The following is a 26,292-nucleotide window of genomic DNA, read 5'->3' as shown; positions in this document are numbered from 1 at the left end:
GTGGTTAATTATAGCTGTGTTTTAAGTTCTGGTATAAACTAGAAAATTTTTGTGCTTTTGTTAGGATGTGGGTGGAAGTCATCACAAAGTTTCTATTTCTCCTGTCGTCCATGTCCGGGGACTCTGTGAATCAGTCGTAGAAGCGGACCTTGTGGAGGCTCTTGAAAAATTTGGAACCATATGGTATGTTGACAGTAGGAAAGCCATGTCTCTGGTGGCTCAAGGCAGGTTAGGAGCTTTGGTGGTAAGATTGCTTTTGAGAACAAAGCTAAATGATCTGCTAGACTTGTAATGACATCCCTAATCTCAAAATGGCCATTTTTATCAATAATTAAGTCGGTAGCACAGGAATACTGAACTTCTTGGCAATGTCTCTAACTGCAGGCATGGTACTTTCTATACACAAGATGGCTAATCAAATAAAGTCTCATTATTGTACATTCAACGCTGCATGTCTGCAGTCAGACTTTCAATAGTTAACAATAAGAATAGTTATGCTAGAGTTATAGGTTTCTCTCATTCTGATACTGTGTCAAAGCTTTGATCTCTTTTTGCTATTTTCACTTGACCATCCATGACCTTTTACTAGCTACAGTTTAAAAACATTTGTTTTGGAAGTAAAATCTTCAGCTAGTTATAGTTTTAGCAGGGCTAGTATATGTCATTCATATCCGCTAGTTGTGAACATTACAAGCTTTAGTAGACTAATATTTAACTCTTTATATTCTGAAAACACTATTTGTTGCTTATCTAACTTACTGATAAATTGTTTAACTTTATTGTACAAATGTACTTTATAATTATAGTTACATGACTTGATTTAGGAAATGGAATGAAAGTTACTCACTTATGAAGGGAGACCAGCTGTCTTACACTAGGGAATTTTTTTTTTTATTAAATTAACATCGTTCCATTTATGACAAGCAATCTTAAGAAAAAGCGTATCAGGAGAACTTACTCTGTGTTTTTCTCCTGACCAGCTATGTCATGATGATGCCATTTAAACGCCAGGCTTTGGTGGAATTTGAAAACATAGAAAGTGCCAAGAAGTGTGTGACATTTGCAGCAGATGAGCCAGTGTATATTGCTGGACAACAAGCTTTTTTCAACTATTCTACAAGCAAAAGGATCACTCGGCCAGGGAACACGGATGATCCATCAGGTGGAAACAAAGTTCTCCTATTATCAATTCAAAATCCTCTCTACCCAATTACAGTGGTATGTTTCTTTAATTTTTTTTTAAAAACCTTTCAACTTCACTTCCAGTGTATACCCTTTATTGTTATAATTATGTATTATGGGTATCCATTTAAGCTGTTTAATATGCAGTCAGTTTTGGTGTATTTTTTGTTACAACAGTGAATTCAAGTTAAGCACATACATACATATCAGACTTCTCCAGAGATGCAACCAGTACTTAGGATGCATCCATTTGTATGAAGGTACAGTTTATAAGACCTTGTGTTATATATCCAAAACATTGGTTATGCTATTAATATTCTATCAGAGCAAGTTATTATGAGCAGAAAACAGTCCAACAGAACTCTCTCAATCACAAATATTCCGAACGGCTTAAAAGCTGAATGGCATTCCCCTTGTTATAGCAATACGTTTGCAATGTCTTTCAGAAAGTATGTAGCAACTTATAATATTTCAAAATCCTGGCCACTGAACCCTTTAGACATTGCATAACACCTTTGAAGCAAGTTGGGATGAGCACAGCTATTACGCAATATCTTTGAAGACTTCTGTTTTGTCAGCTGTACACTTAACCCTAGCAGGCAATCTACTAAAACCATAAAAAAGGCCACACTGGGTCAGATCAATGGTCCATCTAACCCAGTATCCTGTCTTCTGACAGTGGCCAATGCCAGGTGCTTCAAAAGCAATCATCGAGTGATCCATCGATGATTATTAAAAGTTACAATTACTTGGACACATATCAGACATTTATATTCAAGTGTATTCTAAAAAAATCCCACTGTCTCTTTATTCCCATTACAGGGCATGAGACCCAGGAGTCTTGACCATGGGTGTTATCTCACTATTTAACTGGCTTATTTTCTAGCTATCAGTTGATTAGAAACCCAGGCAATAGATTGTCTGGGTTTTGTGATGTCACAATTTGTCATTGCATAAAACATCCCTCTTTACTTTTGATATGGTAACCTTACTTTTGTGGCCTGAACTATCTCCTGGAGTGAAACCTAATACTTGTGTGAATGCTTCCTTTAGTGAGTCTTAAACTTTTTGTATTGGCGAACCCTTTCACACAGCATGCCTCTGAGTGCAACACCCTCCCTCCCCCCATCTCCCTTATAAATTAAAAACAGGGATTTTTAATTTAATTTCATCTTAATTTAATTTAACGTGGGCATGGGGCTGACAGCTCATGACCTCCCCGTAATAACCTTGTGACGCCCTTTGGGTTCGCAACCCCCAGTTTGAGAACCCCTGGTTAAGAGGTTATGTACGTTAGAAATTGAAAACAGACAATCTTCCTTTGAGGGAGTTGACTGTTCTCGATTGTGATACAGCAACATAAGGAAAAATCATCATCTTTTAAGGTTAACATTTCTTAATGTACATATAAAGTAGCTATAATTTGATAAATAACTGGGTTTATCCTTCTTTGAGATTTAAACGCTGATATGGTGAAATTTACTCCATGAACACCTGCATATACCTTGAAGTCCTGTAGAACACTTGTGAATCTTCATAAAAATGTCAAACTTGAAATGTCTCTCTAAAATAGCTTTTCTTCTTCATTTATAGGATGTCTTGTATACTGTGTGCAACCCTGTTGGGAAAGTGCAACGTATTGTTATATTCAAGAGAAATGGAATACAAGCAATGGTTGAATATCCTTTTATTAATACTGATATTTGTATGTTCTCAGCTGCAGATGAGACTTAAGCATGCAGATATCAGTAAGATTTTACATTAATCTTGAGCTCTACAAATGTGAGAATTAGTCGACTCAAGATGCTTTGTCATTTCCAGTGTATGAGCAGATAAATCTGCACCAAAATATTGCCACTTTTAAATCACATCTTTGTTCATTGTTTTTATATGCTGGGCTAAAAGTAACCCCTAAGATGAATGTTACATACAGGCTAATCATTTTTGTGCATTTGGGAGCACATTGTGTAAAGTCAGTTTCATGGTTTTCCCCATTAAAAAGATGCTGCAAACTGAATGGTCTGTTGTGCTGGGTGCTGCTGAATCTAGACCGTCTGGCACAGCAGACCACTGACTACAGGGATCAAGGAGGGAGGGGGACACCCTGACATAAGCCATCCTCTAGATCTCTGCAGGCATTTTGTATGCTCTTGTGCTAGTCTCCAGAGAACTAAAATCTCAAAATATGTAAAGAATATGATTTTTTTTTCCATGTATTGAGCCTAGCATGTTGAAGGGACACTTGTCTTGCAGGCTGTCGTCTCCACCACTGGGCAATGAAGTTAAAGCAAATTTCTCTTTAATCTCAGGCCACAAATACAGTGTCTGTTGTCAAAAATGTCCATTTGAGGTCTCTTGCTTGTCCATCTACAAACACAATGTTTGACTAACAAATCCAAACACAAGAAGTCTCTCTCAAACTTCTTTTCCCTGGTTCAGTGGTAGAATTTTTCTTGGAAGTGGCAGACTACTCAAATCTTTCCCTTTTTATATCCTCAGTTCCTTCCATGCTAGGGTGATAGAGTTCATGTCTGTCCAGACCCAACCTTCCAGGCCTGGTTTTAGTAGTACTAAGGGGAGATACCAACTCCAGCTGCCTTGTTCAAGGGTTTAGTTTGAACCTTGTCCTTGCTTACCATGGCACAGTCATTTGCAATATTTGTCGGTAATGTGCTGCATCCACATACTCTGATTAGTGTGTAGTAAGCCTTAAGTTTTAGGCTTGCCTACACAAACATTTAGTTTGCACCAAGTTGGGGTGTGAATCTACCCTGCAGTAGCCTGTCACAGACTGCTTGTCTGTGTGAACCCTGCTGACGTGCATTAACAAATTGTTAAGGTGCATAAGCAGGGTCCACAAGGGACAGTTGGTGTGTGGCAGGGTAGATTCACACCTAGCTTGCCATAAATTACATGTTCATGAACACAAGCTCTTAGAACAGGGGTGGGCAAACTACAGCCCACGGGCCATATCTGGCCCATCAGGGCTTTGGATCCTGCCCACGGGATTGCCAGCCCCGCACCACTCCCAGAAGCAGCTGGCACCACAGCCGCTGGAGGAGGGGGGGCAGAGGGCTCCGCATGCTGCCCTTGCTTGCAGGCCCCCTGCAGCTCCCATTGGCCGGGAACGGGGAACCACGGCCAGTGAGAGCTTCGGGGGAGGTACCTGCAGGCAAGGGCAGCACGCGGAGCTCTCTGCCCCCCACCCCAGGGTTCCACAGGGACATGGTGCCGGCCACTTCCAGGAGCGGCGTGGGGCCAGGGCAGGCAGGGAGGGAGCTTGCCTTAGCCCGCCGCCACCCCAGAGCTGCTCCAGGTAAGTGACGCCGGGCCAGAGCCCACACCCCAAACCCCTCCTGCACCCCGTGCCCTGAGCTCCCTCCTGCACCCCAACCCCCTGCCCTGAGCCCCCTCCTGCACCCCGCACCCTTCCTGCACCCCAACCCCTTGCCCTGAGCCCCTTCCTGCACACCGCGCTCCCTCCCGCACCCCTGCCCCAGCCTTACATTCATGGCCCTGCATGCAATTTCCCCACCAAGATGTGACCCTCGGGCCAAAAATTTGCCCACCCCATCTTAGAATATCAGCTGAAATGTCCACTTCCATTTTCACTCAGCTGTAGGGTGTCCACCATTTAGCAGTTGGATAAGCTCTCAGCACAGAGAGACCTGTGTGAAGCTTTCAGTGAACCTGCATAGGCTGTAAGCAGAATGAGTCTATTCTTAATTCATGAAACCGCTCAACCTGGGCTGCATACACTTCAAAGGCAGGGACCATATGGTTCAGGCTGCAGCTGAGAACTTGAATTGCCAGTGCTTTCCAGCAGTTTTAAACTAGTGTGTCTGTTTAGATCTCTCATTTATTCCTAACAGAGTAACTGTAGGTTGCTCTAAAATGTCTTGGGTTGCTTCAATATTTTGGAGGGGGAAAAACACATCTTTACTTAAAAACAAAAAAATCCTTAACAAGATTTATGTTTGAATCAGTTCTCTGTGCTCAGAAGGCTAAAGCAGCACTCAATGGAGCAGATATATATGCAGGATGCTGTACACTAAAAATTGAATATGCAAGGGTAATGCTCAGATCTTCTCTATTAACTATTTTACTGATGAAGTGCATAAGTTCAAGACTTACCCTGTGTTTAAATTTTAACAGCCAACTCGACTTAATGTCATTAGAAACGACAATGATAGTTGGGACTACACTAAACCGTATCTGGGCAGACGAGGTAGGTTTTTTTTATATGTTATAGCTGTAAGTGTTTGACTGTGCTAATGACACTACTTTATACATGGTTAGCTTGTGTAATGCAATAGTCATTTCAAACAAGCCGTTGGTGATGAAGGCTGTCTTGCAAAGGCCAACACGTAATCCAGGAAAAAAGTAACATTGAACGTTAGTGCCCCCTACTGGTGTACAATGAGCTATTTAGTTCAACAAGGAGCCCATACATGCAAGCATGTTCGCAGTACAAGGACTTGCATTTCTCCAAGCAGCTCTCACTCTTTGGAGGAGAGGAAACTGATACAGACTATTCCTTACAAACTACAAACTTGCACACTGCTTCTCTATGGAAAGGACTTTTTCCCCTATGTTGGACAAGGCATTAAGAAGGATAGAGGACTCCAGCAGGCTGACTCTACACTTCATCATGCACTACATCGGCATCAGCAAAAAGCCCTCTGAAAAAACTCAGACTTGCAATTCACCTTGTCTGCATACTACATGCACCACCACCACAAGTTTTTAAAGGAGGACACTTAAAGTACTTCAGATTTGCATGGGATGAATACCATGATAGACTGTACCCATTCTGTTCAAGTTTTTATGTATATTGGTCTTATTTCCCTTAATTACAATTGCAACATTTAAGAACCTCCATAAAATGGTAAATCCCAAATTTCTTGTTGATCTCATCTACATTGTTGTAATACTCTTATTTTATTCCTTGCTGTATTTAAGACAACTGCAGTCAGTCTTTACAGTGTAAATTGTCTCATAGTAAGTAAACTGAAGGATTTATCTGTAGTTAACTGGGATTAATAATACAACATTAAACAAGCTCCCTCAGGCATATTAAATTTAAGTATTTGAAGCAAGGAGGTGCACACATGGTGCATGTGTAACTTGTCTCTTCGGTTCTTAACTGTGAAAACTAGTCAGAGCTTAACGCTTTATAGTGAAAATATGACTAAAAATGTAAAAGACAAAATGCTGTGTAGCCTGACTTCTGTAAAGTATTTAAAGTATTCTCTTTTTGTAACTGTTCAGTGACTTGTATACAATAATAGTTTTTCTATAATGTAATCTTTAGAAATCTAGGAGTGCATAACATGGAGGTGGAAACATAACATGTCTAACCAAGGTAGAGTATCTTCAAAGTCTTAAATATGAAAGCAAGGGCTTTGATTCTCTCTGATGAGATGCACTCTCAAACTTACATTTTTGTAGAAATGTTGAGTGTTATCAGTAGTGGTTTGGCTTGTAAAACTGTTGTATAATTAAAAATGCAGGTTTTGGATTTTCAAAATGAAGTTCTTGTAAAAGGTTAACAAGGGAGCTACAGTATTGGTTGATGATAGAATTTAAATATTTGAACCATAATTCAGAAACTCATTCTTAAGTAGTCAGGAAGTATTAAAGAAAATTAAAATTGAGAAAAATGTTTAGAAACTGACAGCAAAGAAACTGCAGGAATGAAAAAAACTGAAAGATTAAGTGGATTGTCAGTTTCTTAACCATTGCAATTTATATTACAGCTGCCTTTATGGCATTTAGTCTCAAATTTGACAACCTTTATTTCATGTAATTATGTTACAAACAGATATGACTGTATGGACCAGGGGTTCCTCCAGCAAATGAAGCAGTGGGAGATGAGAAGCTTCTCACCAGCATAACTCGGGCCTAAAAAATGCACAGCTCTGTTTCTCACTCCTTTTTCTTATTATTATTTTTAGTTCAGTTGCTTGAATATCTTTGTCATCTACATATTGACACTACATCCCTTCACACCATGTAAGAGGAAAGGGAATTAGATCTGTACTATCCAGCTGTCCCTTTGTAGTGTTGTTTTTCTCTTTCTGTTGCACACATCTCTTGATCCAGAAAGTAATCTATAGGGGAGAACACAAATAGGTGAACTCTACCTCCCTGAGCCAGTTTTTATCCAGTGAAGCAGGTGCATAGAGCAGTTACTGCCCAATTGTCCCAGCAGTTCCTCTCCATACTTCATGTAACATGCCAACTGTTCCACATGCACTCTTCAGGCCATTCCTCTTCCTGAAGTTCTGATGGTGCTACGTGCTCTTTGAACTTGCTGTACCCAGACTGCAAGATTCTAGCTTCAGCAAACAAGATCTTATCCCCAGGGAACTTCGTTCTGAGGCTTGGCTTGCCACTGTGTACTCCACAGCAGTAAAAGTTCTCAAGAGAAATAGCATTTATTTCTTGGTTCCCTTGTAGGCTGAGGTACCCCCAGTCTCTTCTGAAATTCTCAGAAGACCTAGACTATTGTTTCAAAACTAGCTTCTTTCATTTCAGCTTCTCTTTTAGGTCAGTCTAAACAGCAGTTGCGCACCATTGTTGAAATCCTGGACCATGAGAGTTTTGCCACTGTTTTAAGTGGAGACAGGATTCCACCTCATGTCTGTCCGTTTTAGGGTACAGAGGACACATTTTCCTGCTTCTGTTCTTAAGGATGAACTATTTCTAGTCCTGTATGGTCAGAAGATCCTTTTTTTTTTCTTTTTCTTTTCTTCCTCTAAGAGCATTCTCCACTTATGCAGGCTTTCTAAGGAATACCTGCAAATATGAGGGGAATATATTCTTGGATTGCATGTATGCTGTCATCAGGTGACTGATTGAGGAGAGATGTCTTTTCCTTCTGGCCAACAGGGGACTGACCCCTTTCACGTTTTTGCCATTTACTATGAGACCAGTGCTGCATAGGCGTTCCCTCTATTAAAGATAGAGCTCTTTAACAGCTAGCCACTGTACCAGTTAACCTGCGTAGGTCCAAGAGAATAGAACCCCAGGCTGGGATTTTACACCTAACTTTTCATCTCTGCTCTCTGAAAGAGGTCTTATGTCAAAGGGGCTTTCTATAGGCCAAAGAGCTGTGTGGGAGCATTCCTCATCCTCCCTTGATTTTTATTGACAAGGTAATCATCTAGCTAGGAACCTATCCTCAACATCTTAGGTGGAAATCACATAATTTCTCATCTCCCTTTGTATGCTGTCATAGAGGTTAAGCTCAGCAGTTCAAATTACTTGGGGAAAACTCTAACTGTAGTGGGCTGGAGAGTCAATTTCCATCATTCAGTCATATTTAAATAGAACGATAATTACAGCAAACTTAAACATTTCACCACATCTTTGAATATGGCACTTCAAGAAATGGTTTATTAACAAAACACAGTGAGAAATGTTCTTTAAAATTATCTGCTGCTTACCAAAAGAGTACTTGGGAGTTCACATTTTTCCAGTACGCAGCAGTCACTAATTAGAAATGACCCTTTTGAAAGTGGTGCACTGCTTCCATCCAGTAATGTTGACCCCTTGCTTAACTTTAGATTGTTATATGAAACCGGTTTGCTCAAAGGACTGTCCATTGTTGAAGTGCATTATTCTGATATTTTACAACAATTGAAATATAACATGTGATGCAGCATGAATAATGCAGTAATGTACAATCCTTTCAGCACTCCCAGTAGGTGTTCATGTAAATATAGTGTACACATATGTAATGCTCTCTGTTTACTGATTGTAAAACCATGTAATACAGGTTGTTGTTGGCTTATGCTGAAACTTCTTGAAAGAAGCCCACTTTGAAAATGTGTTGCTGTTGAAGCTAATAGTAGGATTCAGGTACTGTTTTTCAAAAGTACTGTATTTAAAACTTGTTTTAAGACATGCATAGGTAAATCCTACTCTAAAATGTTACCTATAGTATTGTGTGATGTTGCTTTAGGAAAATTTTCAAGTATTCCCATAAATTTAAAGTGTCTGTACCTTTTCTTTGCCAAAAAAAAATCTCAACTTAAGTGGAATTTGTTATGCAGACAACCTCTTCTTAATTTTGGTGTCCTCTGATGACAGCTTGTGTTTAAAAACTGATTTGAATGGGTAATTTTAAGTTAACCATGAATCAAATTACTTTTTTCCCCTTATTAGATGAAACTTATATCTTAATTTGAGAATTAGTGTGTACGTGTCTGTTTGTTAAAACTGCTTTTTTCCTGTACATTAGACAGAGGGAAGGGCCGCCAGAGGCAAGCCATTCTGGGAGAACATCCTTCATCATTTAGACATGATGGCTATGGTAAGTTACATGGGGTGGCAGATGGTTCGTGGTTTCTAGTTTTTTGTATGGTGGAATTACAGATATTTATAGGTTACAAGGTTCTCAAACTTCATGGCACCGTGACCCCCTTCTGACAAAAATTACTTCACGACCCCAGGAGGGGGACCAAAGCCTGAGCCTGCCCAAGCCGTGCTGCCCCGGGTGTGGGGCCCAAGCCCCACCGCTCTGGGCGGGGGGCCCAAAGCTGAAGCTCAAGGGCTTCAACCCCAGGCAGGGGCCTGTAACCTGACCCCGCTGCCCAGGCCTGAAGGCCTCCAGCTTTGGCTTCGGCCCTGGGCAATGGGGTTCGGGCTTCAGCCCCAGACCCCAACAAGTCAAAGTCAGCCCAGGCGACCCCTTTCAAAGGGGGTCCTGACCCACAGTTTGAGAACCACTGGCACTGAAGTATGATCTACATAATTTTAGACTTCTGTAGGCTTCTGCAGTTTGTCAGTATTGCTGTTGCACAGGTGCCAATGTCAATTCATGATGCTTGTGATATGATGAAACCTGTAGTGTTTTGCACCTGGAACCCTTTTTTAGGGAAAAGGTTTTTTTTTGTTTGTTTTGTTTTTCTTCACAGTTCAAATTTATCCTCTTGGACAATATCCTCTGTAAGTTGCTACCATGGTAGACAGTGACAAGGGGATAAATATCTGCACCAAGATTTTTTTTTTCTAGACAGTGCAGTACAACTTAATAACTGATATCTATATACAGTGTTTGTTCCCTGAAATCGGTTCAGGGAAATCTTTGGAGCTTTTTGAGACTTGCATTCAAAGTTACTAGTTGCAGTTTTTGTTTTCCTTCTAATTATCCATCTTGTCATTGTTTGTCTGCAATTGGTGGTATGTCATTAACACCTGGGGGGAAGAGCTTTGGAATTATTGCTATCGCTGTTACAAAGTTCAGTCAGCAAGTGACCTCAGTTCCATTAGGGCATCTAGTATTCTGTACCCCAACATATGCAGTCCATCTTCAGTGGTCTGAAGGCGGAAATCTTGATAGGATTTCTGAAACGTTACGTAAGTCTCACATGCAAGTTAAGTTTTTATTTATTTTTTGGTCATCTTAATCCCCAGAAGTCAGTGCATTTTGTCTTAATTAATTGAGATATCCCATCTCCTAGAACTGGAAGGGACCTTGAAAGGTCATTGAGTCCAGCCCCCTGCCTTCACTAGCAGGACCAAGTACTGATTTTGCCCCAGATCCCTAAGTGGCCCCCTCAAGGATTGAACTCACAACCCTGGGTTTAGCAGTCCAATGCTCAAACCACTGAGCTATCCCTCTGCAGATGTCTTGTACAGTACAATACAGGTTAACTTTCTAACTTATTTTCTCCCAGCGACCTTCAAGTCTTGAATTCCCATTACTTCCATTTGCTCTTCGCTGTTAGGGTGAGAAAAGAAGGGACACAAACATGCCCACCCAATTTAGCTGAGTCCCCTTTCTCCTCTCAAAGAAAATTTTCCCACTCTTGGAAAACACAGTCCTCTTTCTGCTAAGTTCCTATGCGATTTTTGGACATTTTGCTCCTCTGGTTGCTGCTCTCAGTGGGTCAGACTGCAGGGTAGGTTCCTTGTATCATATCTTCTGCCTGGGAGAAAACTAAACTGTTCAGACTCAGGCCATATCTGCACTACAAACGTTTATAAAGCCACCCTAGAATATCACTTGTGTGCATGCAAACTTGGCTCCTTGCATTGGCACTGCACTTACTCACCAGGAGTGCTTGTGGCATTGCACAGTGCAATGCACTATGGGTTGGTATCCCATTGTGCAGCTCGCCACCTCCAGTGCACTGTCTTTGGGAACTTTTGGCAATGCATGGTGGGGCAGAAACAAGTTAGCAGGCGTGACTGGGAGCAAGGGGTCAACTTTCCAGCATGCAACTTTGTCATGATGTCATCCATGTCCCTGATTTTTCACGCCTTTTTAAAAATTCCCACGAATCTGTGTGGCCTTCCTCGCTGTCCACCATCTCTGACAGAAGCATGGAGCCTGCACAGCGCAGCACTTTATTGTCATGAGCACTGCAAGCACAGGATGCACAATTCTCTGGTATTTGCAGAGTCACAAGAAGGAACTGAATCAGCAGGGAACAGACCAATTTCACAGAGGACAAGTTGCAGTGAGACATAGCTAGCAAGAACCAGTTCACAGAGCAGCTGCAGATGATGGAGTGCCACTTCTGGGCCCAAGAAAAAAGCACTGACTGGTGGGATCACATCATAATGCAGGTTTGGGATGATGAGCAGTGGCTGCAGACCTTTCGGATGCGCAAAAACCGTATTCCTAGATCTGTGTGCTGAGACTGCCCCAGCCCCTCCAGCACAAGGACACCACCGTGAGAGCTGCGCTGACAGTGGAGAAGCAAGTGGCAATTGGACTGTGGAAACTTACAATGTTGGATTGATACCAGTCAGTGGGAAATCATTTTGGAGTTGAAAAATCCACTGTGGGGGCCATTGTCAGGGAAGTCTGCAGGGCCATTAATTGTCTTCTGCTACACAGGACTGCGACTCTTGGCAATGCACCACACATAGCGAATGGATTTGCAGCAACGGGTTCCCAAACTGCAGTGGAGTGATATGAGGCATACACATCACTGTTTTGGCACCAGTCTACCCTGCTACAGAGTAGTACATCAATAAAAAAGGCTACTTCTGTATGGTTATGCAAGCATTGGTGGATCACTGGAGACGTTCCACTGACGACAATGTTGGCTGGTAAGGGAAGCTGCATGACACACGTCTTTAAGAACACAGGACTGTTCAGAAAGCAATGTCAGGGACATTCTTTCCTGACTGGCAGATTACCATTGACAATACTGAAATGCCATTAACAATCCTGGGAGACCCAGCTTACCAGTTCCTCACCTGGCTCATGAAGCTGTATACCGGCCACTTTAACAGCAACAAGGAAAGAGTCAACTACCAGCTCAGCAGGTGCAGAATGACAGTTGAATGTGCTTTTGGTAGGAACTCTGGCATCCTTACTCACAGATTGGCCCTCCGTGAAAAAAATATCCCAGTGGTCATAACTGCCTGTTGTGTCCTGCATAATATCTGTGAAGCAAAGGGGGAAAAGTTGCTGCTGGGGTGGAGTGCAGCGGTGGAGCAGCTGTCTGCTGAGTTTGAATAGCTAGACACACGGGCTATTAGAAGAGCTCAATGCAAAGATGTACAGCTAGGGAGGCTTTGAAAGAGCACTTTAATAGTGAACCACAGTAATGTGTGTTGGTGTAGTGTGATCTGCCTGCCCCTGCTGTTGTGGAGCCTGTTAGACGTTGTGTGGTGTCTGGTGTACCTCTATGAATATAACATTGTCAATGCACCTATTAATTTTGTGGTGTTTGCTATACATTATGATTGTTACACTGTTTGTCACTGAGCCTCTGAGTTGTCTCACACTACAGTAACCCTTGGTGCTTTCAATACCACCAACCATTCTGGAGCATGTGTGTGACGTAATCAAGAGGAATTATTTTCCAAACACTAGAATTGTACAGAGTAATGAAAACACTGCAAAAGAAATTCTGTGCAAGTTAAAAGCAAATACATTTAAAAAAATCATAAATTTATGGACCAGAGCTTAAGAAGGGGAAAGAACATTCATGTCTATTTTAGCTACAAGTACAGCAACCGTGTCTGTCCCATGTCAGTAAATGTGAAGCTGTGGTTGTCCTTAATGTCCCCTGGTATGGAGTGGTAAGAGGTAGGGATGTGGCCTCTGATGCCATGTGGAATGCTGGCGGGGGGGGGGGGAGGTCATGTGTAGTGAGGTGCTATAATGGAGTTTTCCATGGACTGCAAAGGGAGGTGAGCCCATGACTGTTGAACGTGTAGGTCCACAAGAGTCTGCAGCATCTGTGTTTTGCTGCTGGAGAAGCCCCATTACGTCCTGGTGCATCTCCCTCTCCTTTTCCTGCTTGGGCTCCTGGGCCTTTCTCCTGCCCGCTATTTCCATCTCCCTACAGACTGCAGCATTCACCCTCCAGGCCTTCTGCTCACTGATGCAGCACTGGCTTGCAGGATCTTACTGAACATGTCATCCCAAGTCCTCATCTTTCTCCTCCTTATCTGGCTCGGACATTCCACAGATGTGGAGGGGAACCCCTTAAGGCTGCAAGGCAGCAGCTACAGATCAAGTGCACAGAGGTACCATTGTCAGTAGTCACAATGGAAAGTGAAAGTTAAGATTCAGAATTCCCTTCCCTTACTCCCCTGAAGTTTTAAACAAGACATGCTGATTGATGCTTGTGCGTGGCACCACTCTTAGCCCCAGCCCTGGTGTGTAAGGCCTGCCAGGAGCAAGGGAAATTGAGGGACTTGCTCAGTTGCATGAAACTGAGTATAGGGCCATGGGAGTGGCACCGTTTCCACAGGCGGTGGTGTTTTTTGCTGATCTCTCCTGAGGGTGACAAAGGAACCGAGAGCACAGCTGCCAGGGCCGGCTCCAGGCACCAGCTTATCAAGCAGGTGCTTGTGGCGGCCACTTCGGAGAGGGGGGCACGTCCAGCTGTTCGGCAATTCGACGGACAGTCCCTCGCTCCTGCTCGGAGCGAAGGACCTCCAGCCGAATAGCCGCCACAGATCGCGATCGCGGCTTTTGTTTTGTTTTGTTTTGTTTGGCTGCTTGGGGCGGCCAAAACCCTGGAGCCGGCCCTGACAGCTGCTGCTTGGGTCCCGAAGCATTGCCCATATCCCACTAGCCTGTTTACCGCAACTGTGCTTGCCGAAGTTATCCCCAACTGGCGCAGGGAAGTATCCTACTGCAGAGGAAGAAATAAGGCGCTATCCCTAGAAACCTTTGGGAGAGGATTGCAGAGTACCTCCATGAAAGTGTCATCGAGATCTGTCAGGAGGATTCAAGGGCCATCCCTGTGTGCATAAACAAACTGTTCCGCATGACATCTCACCACCCCCGCACCTTTCCCCAGCCTAACTGTACAGGGGAATGAAAAGCAGATACCAACTCTGCGTTTTGTACTTCTACCTCTTCTAGTACAAGTAGGTTAATGAAAAATCAGTAGTTGTCCTGTTGAGTTGGGGGATGCTGTAAGTACATCAGTGTAATGGGAAATACATTTACACACTTACCCGAGAGTCCATCCCTTGCATCAAGGTCATCCATGCTCAACTGACTGGACTGCGGGGGAGTCCCAAACAGGTCCTGGCTTGCAGCATAGCTGAACCCACCAGTCGCATGTCCCCACCCTCTGCTACCTCCTTGTCCTGGCAGTGATTCAGGCTCTCAGATGTACCCACAGTGGTCTGTGGGGTGGTAGTGGGGTCTCCGCCAAGTATGGTATCCAGTTCTCTGTAACAGTGGCAGGTCTGCAGCTTGATGCCAATCAACCGTTGGTCTCCCTGGCCTTCTGATATGCCTGTTTCAGTTCCTTTGCTTTCATGCAGTACTGCTGCTAGTCCGTGTCCGATCCCTTCTCTTGCAATCCCTGGGCAATCTGCTTATAGATGTCCACATTTCTGTGGTCTGTAGCTGCCTACACAGCTTCTCCTCACAGGCCCAGAAGATTTAATATCTCCTGTGTATTCCAGCCAGGTGTGTCTGGACCCAGCATGGTGAGCTGGGCAGTTGCACACAACAGTGGAGAGCAGCTAAGTGTGCCTAGCCAAGCTGGACAATCAGGAGTTTGCAGGGCTTCAAAGCGGGTGGGGAGAGTTTCTGGTCTCCATGATACCTGGGCATTGGAGTTCACAATTATGACCAGAGTAGTCAGTGTTGAACATTGCAGGACAGCTGCTGGAGGACTGTTAGGGTCGACCTAGGTAACACAGTGCCTATACTCGTGCTACATTAACCTCAGTACATCAACCACAGCTCACCTCTGCTCGAGGAGGTGGTATTAATGGGGTCCCTACATAAGTGGGAGATAAATTTAAGCATAGACACATGCACAACTAGGTTGATGTAAGCTGCCTTCCGTCAACCTCACTTTGTAGGGCAGACCAGGCCTCGGAAGAATGGAGACCTCCCTAGCACCATAAAGGAAACACTGTTATTAAAGTCCCTACAAGCTAAACTGTGAATGAAAATGATTCACTGAAATACTTCAGGCACCTTTTTATAAGTGTTTTGTGTCAGGTCAGTAAAATGTGACCATTAAAACATTGATTTATGCAGTTTAGCCCACTGTGAAATTTGTCACATTGCTTCATGAAAAATGAGGCTTTACTTATAGTGAAAAACAAGGCAGCCTTCATTTGTATTAATGTAGAGCCTTAAATATGCATGCTGCTTATAAGTTAGAGAACTGTTTGAAGAAAGACTCTTTCCCTGCCTTCCACATCTTCCCCCTTCCCACCCCCACCCCCCAAAAAAATTGAGTGCCCTGCCTCGGAACTATTCCAACCTTGCCTGGCCTCAAGCTAGAATTTCAAACTTTGATTTCCCTTTGTGGAGGCATGACACTCTGCCAGTAGACTATTAAATTGGCCAGACAACTTATTTAAGAGAACCTAACCTTTTCTTGTGGGGATTTTTGTGTGCTGTGTTGGGAGGGGTATGTTAAATGGGTACGTAGTGGTAGAGGGGAACTACCTATTATGGTTCTGATGCTGCAGTTTATGGTGGGCTGTTGTGCCTGCATCCAGCAAATTTCAGCATCAAGGCCTACATGAGATGCAGTTACTGGATTCAAAATATCAGGCTTGTCCTCTAAAGGGCAAACACATTAACAAGTAACCTCTAAGAGTACAATAGCCAAAATTCTTATTAAAATATTCTTTTCAGTTTGTGCACTTGACATCAGTTCTGCTGTTACACTGATTTGTCAGCAGGGGAGAAACTAACTGAACATCGAAACTACTTAAACATTGAGGAAGAGCCCTTGAGGGGGGAGTGGAGGAAAATAAACTGCATGATCTGAATCTTTTTCTAGCGAGAAAAAGGAATTAAATTAGTAAATTACAAAGAATTCTTAGTGGATAGTGTCCCTTTACATCAAGTATTTATATAGTGAAGCATTAATACCCTGTAAGTAAACGAGGGTTATGCTGAGTAGTGTTTAACCTGGTCTCTGTCATTTCTGTAGGATCACATGGTCCTTTGTTACCCTTACCAAGCCGGTACCGAATGGGATCTCGGGACACTCCAGAGCTTGTTGCTTACCCACTACCCCAGGCTTCCTCCTCTTACATGCATGGTGGAAACCCTTCTGGCTCAGTTGTCATGGTTAGTGGGTTGCATCAGCTAAAGATGAACTGTTCGAGGGTCTTCAACCTGTTCTGCTTGTACGGAAATATTGAAAAGGTAAAACATATTTTATTATGAACTTGGAAGCTGCTACTAAACCCAACTCAGTCTATCTAATGTTGGAATTTAAGGGCTGCGAACAGCTTATTTTCTAGACATAGAGTTATTGATACCAGGGAAAACTTTAAGTTGGCACGTAACAACTTTCCAGAAGAACTTGCAAAATTCTTACAGTAGAGGTTTCCTTTGAACTGCATTGTCACTTATTCCTGAACTATTTTAGGTAAAATTTATGAAGACGATTCCAGGCACAGCATTGGTAGAAATGGGTGATGAGTATGCTGTAGAAAGAGCTGTCACACATCTCAACAATGTCAAGTTATTTGGGAAGAGGCTTAATGTCTGGTAAATATGCAATTTATTACTGACAGTTCACTTTCAGGTGTGCTTTGACTGCAAAATGTCAGCCCCCTATTGCTACAACAACTGGCTGACTCTTCACAAAAATTTTCAAATAATTCAGTTGGAATAAGAATCTAAGGTGCTAAATAACAGTTACAAAATAGGGCATCAGAAAGGTTGTTGGATATTCAAGCTGTAAATCTGTAAGATATAAACCAGATGTACATGCACTATGCAGTTTTTAACACTACAACACACACCTTGGTAAACGTACTTGACTTAACGTACAAAGACAATAGCTAACTCTGACAGTCATTTAATGAAATATTTTTATTGCCATATCTGTGAACCCTTCTCCAAGTATTAAACAAGGGAATCAATACTTTTTTCACATTGCTGCAAGTGCATGTCATCTGTTCTTCTTGCCTCCAGACTCCTTATGTTAAAAGTATGATTATGAACAGTGTCAGTCGGAATAGGGGGGTGTTTCTCAACTATGTATCTTTAAATCTCAGTGTGTCCAAGCAGCACTCGGTAGTTCCCAGTCAAATATTCGAGCTGGAGGATGGTACAAGTAGTTACAAGGATTTTGCTATGAGCAAGAATAATCGCTTCACCAGTGCTGGCCAAGCATCCAAGAATATAATCCAGCCACCCTCTTGCGTGCTACATTATTATAATGTACCCCTGTGTGTGACTGAAGAAACCTTCGTAAAGGTAGGAAATCAAAACTATGGTAGCGTACATTGGTATTGGGAATTACACAGTCTTTCCCTGTACTTTGAATAAGAAATAATTGTGGTAACTGAATGGTAACAATACTGATGTTTAAGCTGGAGCCCATTAAATGCTATATATGAACAGAGGCCCCTGTATTTTTGCAGTGCTTAGCATTGCTCCCTTTATGGAAAATCTATCCAGTTGAGCTGTGAAAAGATCTTTGTACTCCTGTCTCCTGAACCTGGAAAAATGGCAGCTTTAACAAACAAAATGTGAGCAGCAAGAGCCAGAAATGGAGATGTTAGTGCATGGTTGTTTGAAGGGTAGGGTGGGGGAAAGGGAGAAGGTGGAGAAGATAAAACATGACTGTAGGTTACAAGGCATGGCTGAGAAGTTAACTAGGGATTTCCTAGTTCTTTTTAATGGTTGCTCAGTCATTTCTTCTCTCTCCATACCTCAAAGCTACCTCCATGCTTCATGTGGGTAATTGTGCAAATATTTAGCCATGATATAAATGGTTTAAAGTATTTATATTGGTGGTTTTGTTTAAAATGTTGACTACCTTCTTGTGCCTCAAATAGGCTTGGCAAGCCAGTCAATTGACCTGTCAATAATGTCAATTGAGCACCTATTTGACTATGGTTAAATATTTCAGTAGGAACGCCCTGATGTACGTGGTGGCCTGCCTTTTTGATTGCATCATGGTGCCATCTGTTAGCAAGCTTATCTAAATGTCTTGATCACGCACTTTATTGCATGCTAATGCCACCTGTTTGGGAGAGAAAAGGTGAACTGACTGAAAGTTAAGCATCTTGATTGGCTGGAATCTTCTAGAACAAACATTGTGTGTGTGTACATACACAAATATTGGTCAAATAGTGTTTGTCTGTCTCTTTCTTTCTTGCTTTGTATACCTGGCCACCAGTGTACATGCTGGTGGACAGAGCACATTAAATAAGTTTGAACCTGTTCCCTGCCTCGAAGAACTTGCAATCTAACCTGACTAGACGAGCATACAGAAATTAACTCTGAAGGGAATGATGAGGGAAGAGGAGGGTTCAGTCATTAGACCTCTTCCCAATACAGAAGATTTAATTTCATTTTTTTCTTTTATAACTATTCATTTTTAAATGTTAAATTAACATTTGCTAGAAAGGTAATTATTTCAGTTTACAGAACTTCATTTCATTGGGTTTCACGTTTTTCTGAGTTCAAATAATTCAGTTAAATACTCTTTTATTGTAATTAGACATAAGTATCTAAAGGCTAAGCCTATTGAAGACCATAAAGTCTCTTTTATTACTATAGTTATTCTAATAAATTAGTGCTTTAAAATATTTGACCATTTTTGACAATATTTAACCTGTTATTTTTGGACAGGTCAAATGCCCAACCCTAGCTTCTATCCAACTTAATGAATATTTTATTATATTCTGGTAGTGCACGGAAGCCCCAATCAGGATTGGCCCCATTGTGCTTGTTACAGTACAAACACAAAGAGCACATCTACACCGGAATAAAGGACCCATAGCATGGCTGCAGCTGGCTTGGATCAGTTGACTTGGGCTTGTGGGGCTAAAAATTTCTAGTATAGACATTTTTAGCCCCGCAGCCCGAGCCCCATGAGCCCAAGTCAGCTGACCTGGGCCAGCCACGGGTATTTAATTTCTGTGTAGACGTACCCAGAGAGTTTACAATCTAAGCATGTTATAATTCTCCTGAATAACTTGTCTTGAAAATTACTGGAAATTCTCTCTAAGCTGAATGTTTTTTGTTTTGGGTGCCTGTACTCCCAGATAGTCAGCAGGTAGCATTTTGTGTTGGGAAATGATTATTTTCCCAAGTTTCTCACACATCTTTTACAGCAGAAGAGATCTTAATTTTTTTCCCTTCAGTGTGTTCCACTTAAAATGCAGAGAATACTGCCCTAAATAAAATTACCGGTAAACTCTCGTTTGTCAAATACAAGAGTTTCTAAGCTAAGCGTCATTAGTCACTTCTTCAGTATTTGGGAATAGGCATTTTAATCTTAACCTTGATCATATTTTCATCTCTTCTTTTATTCCTGTGACAGTTGTGTGATGACCATGAAGTTCTCACTTTCATCAAATATAAAGTGTTTGATCCAAAACGTAAGTATTTGTTTTTTAGATAAAGTTCATGTTTTAAAATTGTTCTGGGAGCAAGAAGGTCTGATTCTCTTGTTCTACCAGCTTCTGCCAAAACGCTCTCTGGTCTGCTGGAATGGGAATGCAAGACAGATGCAGTGGAGGCCCTCACTGTACTTAATCACTACCAGATAAGAGTCCCAAGTAAGTCATTCCATTTAAGACTTTTTAAAATACATTGCTGTTTAAAAAATGTATTTCTCTCTGATTTCCCCAACCCCCCGTTCATATTATATCTTTTCTATAAGAAGTGTCTCAGATGCAAATAATTCTGTGAAATCTGCAGCTTGAAAAAATAAAGATGTCCTTTGTGATTTTCCTTCATTATGTGCTCCAGTGACAAGGTTCCTAACATGTATTCCTGTGCTGAGAGCTTTCTCAATAATGGGTGCCAAGATTTCAGTTGACTACAGGAATGCTGACAAAAATGGAGGTCCTTTAGAGTCTTGCTGCAGAACTCATAATATCTGTATAGGGATGGAACATGCTCAAAGCAACGAAGAGTCCTGTGGCACCTTAAAGACTAACAGATGTATTGGAACATAAGCTTTCGTGGGTGAATGCCCACGTCGTCAGACGCATGCATCTGACGACGTGGGCATTCACCCACGAAGGCTTATGCTCCCTACGTCTGTTAGTCTTCGTTGCTATTTACAGATCCAGACTAACACGGCTCCCCTCTGATTCTGGATGCTCAAACTGATTTCCCGTCACAAAGCTCGTTTCTGTCTGCGGCCATGCTCTCAGAAAGGGAATAAAGAAAACTACTGTAGTCAAAATAAAATCTACTGTCTGACTTAATAAAGGATTCTTAAATTTCCCAAATGAAAATAAATGGAGATATCTAACCTGTATATTCTCTGATAACCCCAGAACTCAAATATTGGCCAGTTTAATGACTTCTAAAAATTTAATTCATTACACCAGAGAGGGGCTTAAAACATTCAATTTGGGATTGTAAATATTCAACCTGCTGCTCTAAACAAAGAATTCTTATGCAGGTTTCACCTCTTCTAAATAAGAAATTATGGGGCCAAGTAAATCCAGTTTCGTTTCAAACTGATAGAAATGAGACTAGAGTTACCTGTATTTCTGTTTAAAATAGTGGGCCAGATTTCTGTGGAAGTCTGGAGTAACTGTTAAAGCAAATAGAAATGTTACAGATCTCATGGATGTGAGATCAAAATCCAGCCCCATATCTAAGGTTATTTTAGTTACAATTCTTATTGAAGCTAAAGGAGGAGGAAGTATCTTCCCTGCTATTCTACCAGTTTGAGGCAGTTGTTGCTAATGGAAATGGGCGTTTCAGATATTATGAGTAATACACTTTTCATTCTTTGGTATCTGTTTTTCTGTGACTTTTCTGGGAGACCTAATGGATAGGAAGGAGGGGGAAGAAAAATTTCCTCTGTCCTTTCTTAATACAGAATCAGCAAACTAAGGGAAAGACCTTGTTTTTCTTCAAGGTCAACAAAATAGTATTAAAACTTGAAGCGTTGACCAACATTTACGAAACTAATATTACCCAACGGGGGCTGCTCCACTGGAACAAAGCCCCCATGACCTCCCAGAGCTCCAAGAGTGCGCGGCTGTAGCAGCCCTCGGCAGCAGAACAGTAGCCTCAGGCAAAAGAGAGGGGAGAGTTTCCAAGAGAGGGGAGAGTTTTCTTGGTCAAGCAAGGATGAAATTCTGCATCCGATTTGCCATTCTGCCTTTGACAGCAGTTTCACTTTTCTCCTGCTTGTCACTTTCATTGAACATCCACCTTCTCTTGGCTTAGGAATCACCTTTGTAAATGTTGCTATCATAAATCCTCCAGTGGAGGCTGTTAATAATGGGGGCACTTTTTACTACATACTAGTCAATTTACTAGATGTTGTGCACGTATGTGTGATCTTAACTATCGTTTTATATGGCAGTCTAGAAAATGACACCATTCTATAAATAAGCCCTGTTTATTAGGGAACCTGTGCCTGGAGGCTTTGGAGTGCCCGAAAAATTTAAACCAAAAAACCCCAAAACACACCTCTGCTAAGCATGTCAGGAAGCCTATGCTCCCTTAACTGACACAATTGTATACAAGAAAGCTTATACTGAATATTTAATTTTGCCCTTGTTTCTCACAGATGGCTCTAATCCTTATACCTTGAAGCTTTGCTTCTCTACTTCATCCCATTTATAGAGAGAAGAAGAAAGCATGTTAGGCGCTACATTCACCTTGATTTGCAAGTTTGAAACTACATTTCATTCAGAAGCTCTGAAGTTGTTGCTCTAATGTTGCCTCGTTTCCACTTAATTCTAAGATCTCCTATCTTGTTTTAGAATAAATGGATGTTTCTTCATAAATACAGAATAAACCTTCTCTCTTTGCTTCTGAAGAGAACATGTTTGTTGTAAACTTACTACAAAAAGTTTGTTTTTCACTAAATTGTAATTAGTACCTACAAGTATTCAACCACCTTGTAGGTAGCTTATGCACAGATACTGTGTACCGTTCCAAACTTTAAATCTGCAATTGTTTTAATCCAAGAATGAAGTATATTTGCGTTTTCAATAATGTTTAAAGGATTAGCAAGTATTTTTCCATTGTAGGCTTAATTGGCAGATAGATTCTACGTGTAATAGTTCTGTTTCTGGTTACATGTTTAGGTAACGAAGTATGTTGCAATTATTAATACTAAAAATAAGTTTGTATTTATAAAATGTTTTCATTAGGTTAACATTGCGCACATACTGGATTTTGAGTAGCATAGACTTACCTGATTTATATTTCAAAAAAGCTAGCATAGAGAAGACAATTATTCAGTCAATTTGTATAGTGTGCACTCAAATTTACTTAACATGGAGATGGTTTTTAAAAACCATTTTCCGTTTGCATTGGCATATCAGTCCATTCTTGGGTAACTTTTTTTTTTAAATTAAAGTTTCAGGCCTCAGTCAATGTGTTCATCTTCATTTACTTTACTTCCTGTGAATTTAAATTCTCAGTGTTCATGGAATCCTCGTGGTATCTTAAGGTTTTCTTATATTGCCATAATTTATTAACAGGTAGAAGTTTGATCCTGGCAAAAGAGATTGACATTGGAGGAAAGAAATGGGTTTTTCCCCTTGTAAGAGTATTTAACAAAACATGTCACATACTGGGAGACTGTTCTTAATTCACAGTTGGTATCCTTGTCCATATTGTTTATTTCCTTATGTCCGATTTAAGACTGTTTTGTCATGGACCAGAAAAGAAATCATACAGTCAGTAGGTCTGATTATCTTTCCACTTGCGCTAGTGTAAATCAGATACAACTCTGTTTGAATTCATGGAATTATGTGGTGTAAAATTAATGAGATCAGAATTGGCCCAGTTTTTCTCTGCCAGCTGGGAGAAAATGTGTTCCACTTCCCAGTGTGTAGCAGTGTACTTTCTCCAGTCACACCCTAACGTCATTTTATCCAACCATAGAAGTTAAATGGGAACGACCTATGGATTGGATCCTCCATTTCGTCTGTCTGCCAGTGCAGGATTACTCATGCAGTACACTTCCTAGTGTTTTGTGCAAACAGTGAGTGTTCCACCCTTCCCTACAGAGAAAATTCTGCAGCTTAAAAGATCTGCTTCTCAGTCTGCATTTATTGATATTCAGATTAAACTTTCCCCATTCTTAATATCAGGTTAGTTACACCATATGTCATGCCTCGCTGGCCACGAAACCAATAAAATACTTGGCAGCATTTGTACCTAGGTCTATATATTCCACCCTTTCCAGTAAAAAGTGCAGCCCACCCCAAAGGTTTCTCTTCTACCAGCCTGACCGGCCAGTAGAAACTTCTTCCTTTCTCACAGTAGTCCCCTTTAAGAGTTGTTTTAGTTTGCATTTCCTATTGGTATCAATGTAGTTCTAGCAGCTGAGATAGTTTGTAGTTTAGTATTAGAATAGTGATGCCACTTGATGGGTTTACAAGGTTTTCAGGATGAATTACAGTACCTTAAAGCATTCAGGTTTTTAAAAAATGCACCTTATATAATGGTAAAATGACCTCAGTGAACCACCATGTCTAGATGAGAAGCATCTTCCCCACAGCTGTTCAGCCTTGAGTGAGAGAGAAAAGGAGAGCAGCCTCAAAGTAAAGCCTCTCAGAGGACGTTCTGTCAACTAGAAATCCCTTCACCCAAAATATCTGAGCAGTTTGTGCCTACGGGTATGTTTACACTTCAGTCAGAGTTGTGACTGCAGCATGTGAAGGTCGGAACTAGCTTGGGTATGTCTATATGAGTTGCACTCTGATTGCAATGTAAACTACCCTAAGTCAGGAGTGGATCTGAAATCCCAATGCAGTTCTTCCCTTGAGAGTGTCATCTGGTCCATCAGTAATCGGAGAATCAGTCTGATTTCTTATTGCCATTTTGCCATATAACTAAACTGATGCATAGTGGGCCCTCCTTGAGCCTGAAACAACAAGTGCACCTATCAGAGATCAGAGATGGTCTCCTTATTCCACACACACACAGGAGTTCTAGATCATGTGTGGTCTGGTTCTTTTGAACAGAGACAAAAGAATGGGATGGTGGCAGGAGGGGGAGTGACGACAGGAGAGACTAAGATCTGTACAGAACATGAAGATGTTCTTGGCAGTCTCCTGTTCTGTCACATACTTGTTAGGTTAGATAAACTGAAGCACTGATGTCTTGCTGTAATTTTCCTGCCTTTTTTCACAAGCCTTATACCCAAAACATTGAACCTTGCCATACAAAAGACTTATTTTTAAACCATCCACACTCTCGTCGTAAAACACCCACTACTGTGTTTTTCAATGTAGAAGTGAAGGATGGTGCTTTTAAAATCAAGCTTCAACTATAGACATATTATTGGAGGGGGAAAATAAAATATTGACAGAGAGGAGTTCATCCTGTTTTAGATAATTCCCTTATGATAAAAACAAAACCATACTCTAATCCTCGTTAAGATGTTTTCTTTACATGCAAGGATTAAGAAGGTTTAGTAGTCTTTGACTTCCCTGTGCTGTCATCAAGTTGTAGCTAAGGTGAATAATTTGAGGAGGGATTTAAAAGAAAATATTCAGGAAAATATGCTGTTAGGAAGGAATGATACGATTGAATGTAGTGTCACTGAGTGTCATTGGGGGGGGAGGGGGTTTGGCCTGTGATTGGCTGAACTCCTTCCCTGGTTATAATTAAATATAATTTTCTCCTCTTCCTGCTGTGTGGGTTTTATTCCTTGTCTGCTAAAGTTTATTTTATTTGAATCTATTGCGTCCCAGCAGGAGGCATTTACTCTCTCTCCTATGCAATGGAGTTCTTAAATATAGCAACACTTAACACATGAGTTACAGTTTGAACCATTTTCCCACCCTGGGAAGTGCTTAGAACATCTCTTGCTTTTTTAATCCTTTGCACAGAACATAAATTATCCTCACATCTGCATCCACATTTCCTTCCTTTAGCACTTCACTCTTGTGTTTCTTTTGTAAGCAACATATGGGATGTTTGTTCTGAGCCACCAATTGGAGAAGTGATGCAATGATCTGGAGAAGTAGAGAAGATTTGCTTTGTGTTCTCCTGACTTTGGCCAATGTAACCTGCATTGGGGTTTAGTTTGCTGTGAATTGTTCCGCTCTTGAAAACACCAGGAGCCAGATTCTGATCTCAGTTACATGAGAGTGCTTCCATTAAACTTCAGGGGAGTCACTCCAGAGTCACACAAGTATAAAAATCTGGTTTTGTAAATCTTAAACTAGGGAATAAATCCTGCTTCCTATTTGTGAGAGTGCGTAGATCCCCTGGCAATGGAAGGGGTGCTTCTACCTTTCTACAGGACTGGAGGATTTGGTGGGGGCCCATAGCAACAGTACATGTTCCTTGCAGAACCTGGAACTGCAGTACCTGTTTGGGCCTGGGCCTGAAATTCTCCTGATAGCTAGCTTTTTGAGTACTTCCCCATTCGTGGAGGACTGGGTACTCTAAGATTGGCGGAAAAGTTGTATGCTTTAAATTAATCTGGTCTTCCACCCAGCCCACCTTCTTATCCCTGGGGATTCTTTTCATGGAAAGGCATGGAGGAAGGAGTGTCTTGAGGGGAAGGTAGTGTAGGGGGGCCTGGGACATTTGGCTGTAATTCCTAGCTCCGCCATAGACTCTCTGACCCTGGACAAATCACTTAATTTCGCAATCTGTAAAATGGGGATGCGTCGTTTTCACCTTATGATGTATATGTACAATACCTAGTAGGATAGCACCCTCTAGGTGCTACT

The 26,292-nt window shown here is 41.5% G+C and overlaps 1 protein-coding gene across 2 annotated transcripts in view; it reads left to right on the top strand.

Annotated features, from left to right (window-relative positions):
* The window catches only part of HNRNPLL (heterogeneous nuclear ribonucleoprotein L like), a 37,137-nt gene extending 11,900 nt beyond the window's left edge, over nt 1–25,237 (top strand). The window contains exons 2-13 of one of the 2 annotated variants that reach the window (XM_005293549.5): nt 65–183; nt 981–1,218; nt 2,776–2,861; nt 5,158–5,254; nt 5,338–5,410; nt 9,431–9,502; nt 16,581–16,798; nt 17,025–17,146; nt 17,659–17,860; nt 19,938–19,995; nt 20,077–20,175; nt 22,158–25,237. In XM_005293549.5, the coding sequence (XP_005293606.1) occupies nt 65–183; nt 981–1,218; nt 2,776–2,861; nt 5,158–5,254; nt 5,338–5,410; nt 9,431–9,502; nt 16,581–16,798; nt 17,025–17,146; nt 17,659–17,860; nt 19,938–19,995; nt 20,077–20,175; nt 22,158–22,213 (1,440 nt within the window). In that variant the 3' untranslated portion in view covers nt 22,214–25,237. The remainder of the gene's footprint in view (nt 1–64; nt 184–980; nt 1,219–2,775; nt 2,862–5,157; nt 5,255–5,337; nt 5,411–9,430; nt 9,503–16,580; nt 16,799–17,024; nt 17,147–17,658; nt 17,861–19,937; nt 19,996–20,076; nt 20,176–22,157) is intronic. The other variant, XM_008167066.4, reaches the window with a different exon arrangement.
* The last annotated feature ends 1,055 nt before the right edge of the window (nt 25,238–26,292 follow it).

This window comes from Chrysemys picta, chromosome 3, assembly GCF_011386835.1.
Source record: "Chrysemys picta bellii isolate R12L10 chromosome 3, ASM1138683v2, whole genome shotgun sequence".
In the NCBI taxonomy this organism is placed as follows: Eukaryota; Metazoa; Chordata; order Testudines; family Emydidae; genus Chrysemys; species Chrysemys picta.
Note: the sequence above shows the minus strand (reverse complement) of the source record. Positions and strands in the feature narration are given on the sequence as shown.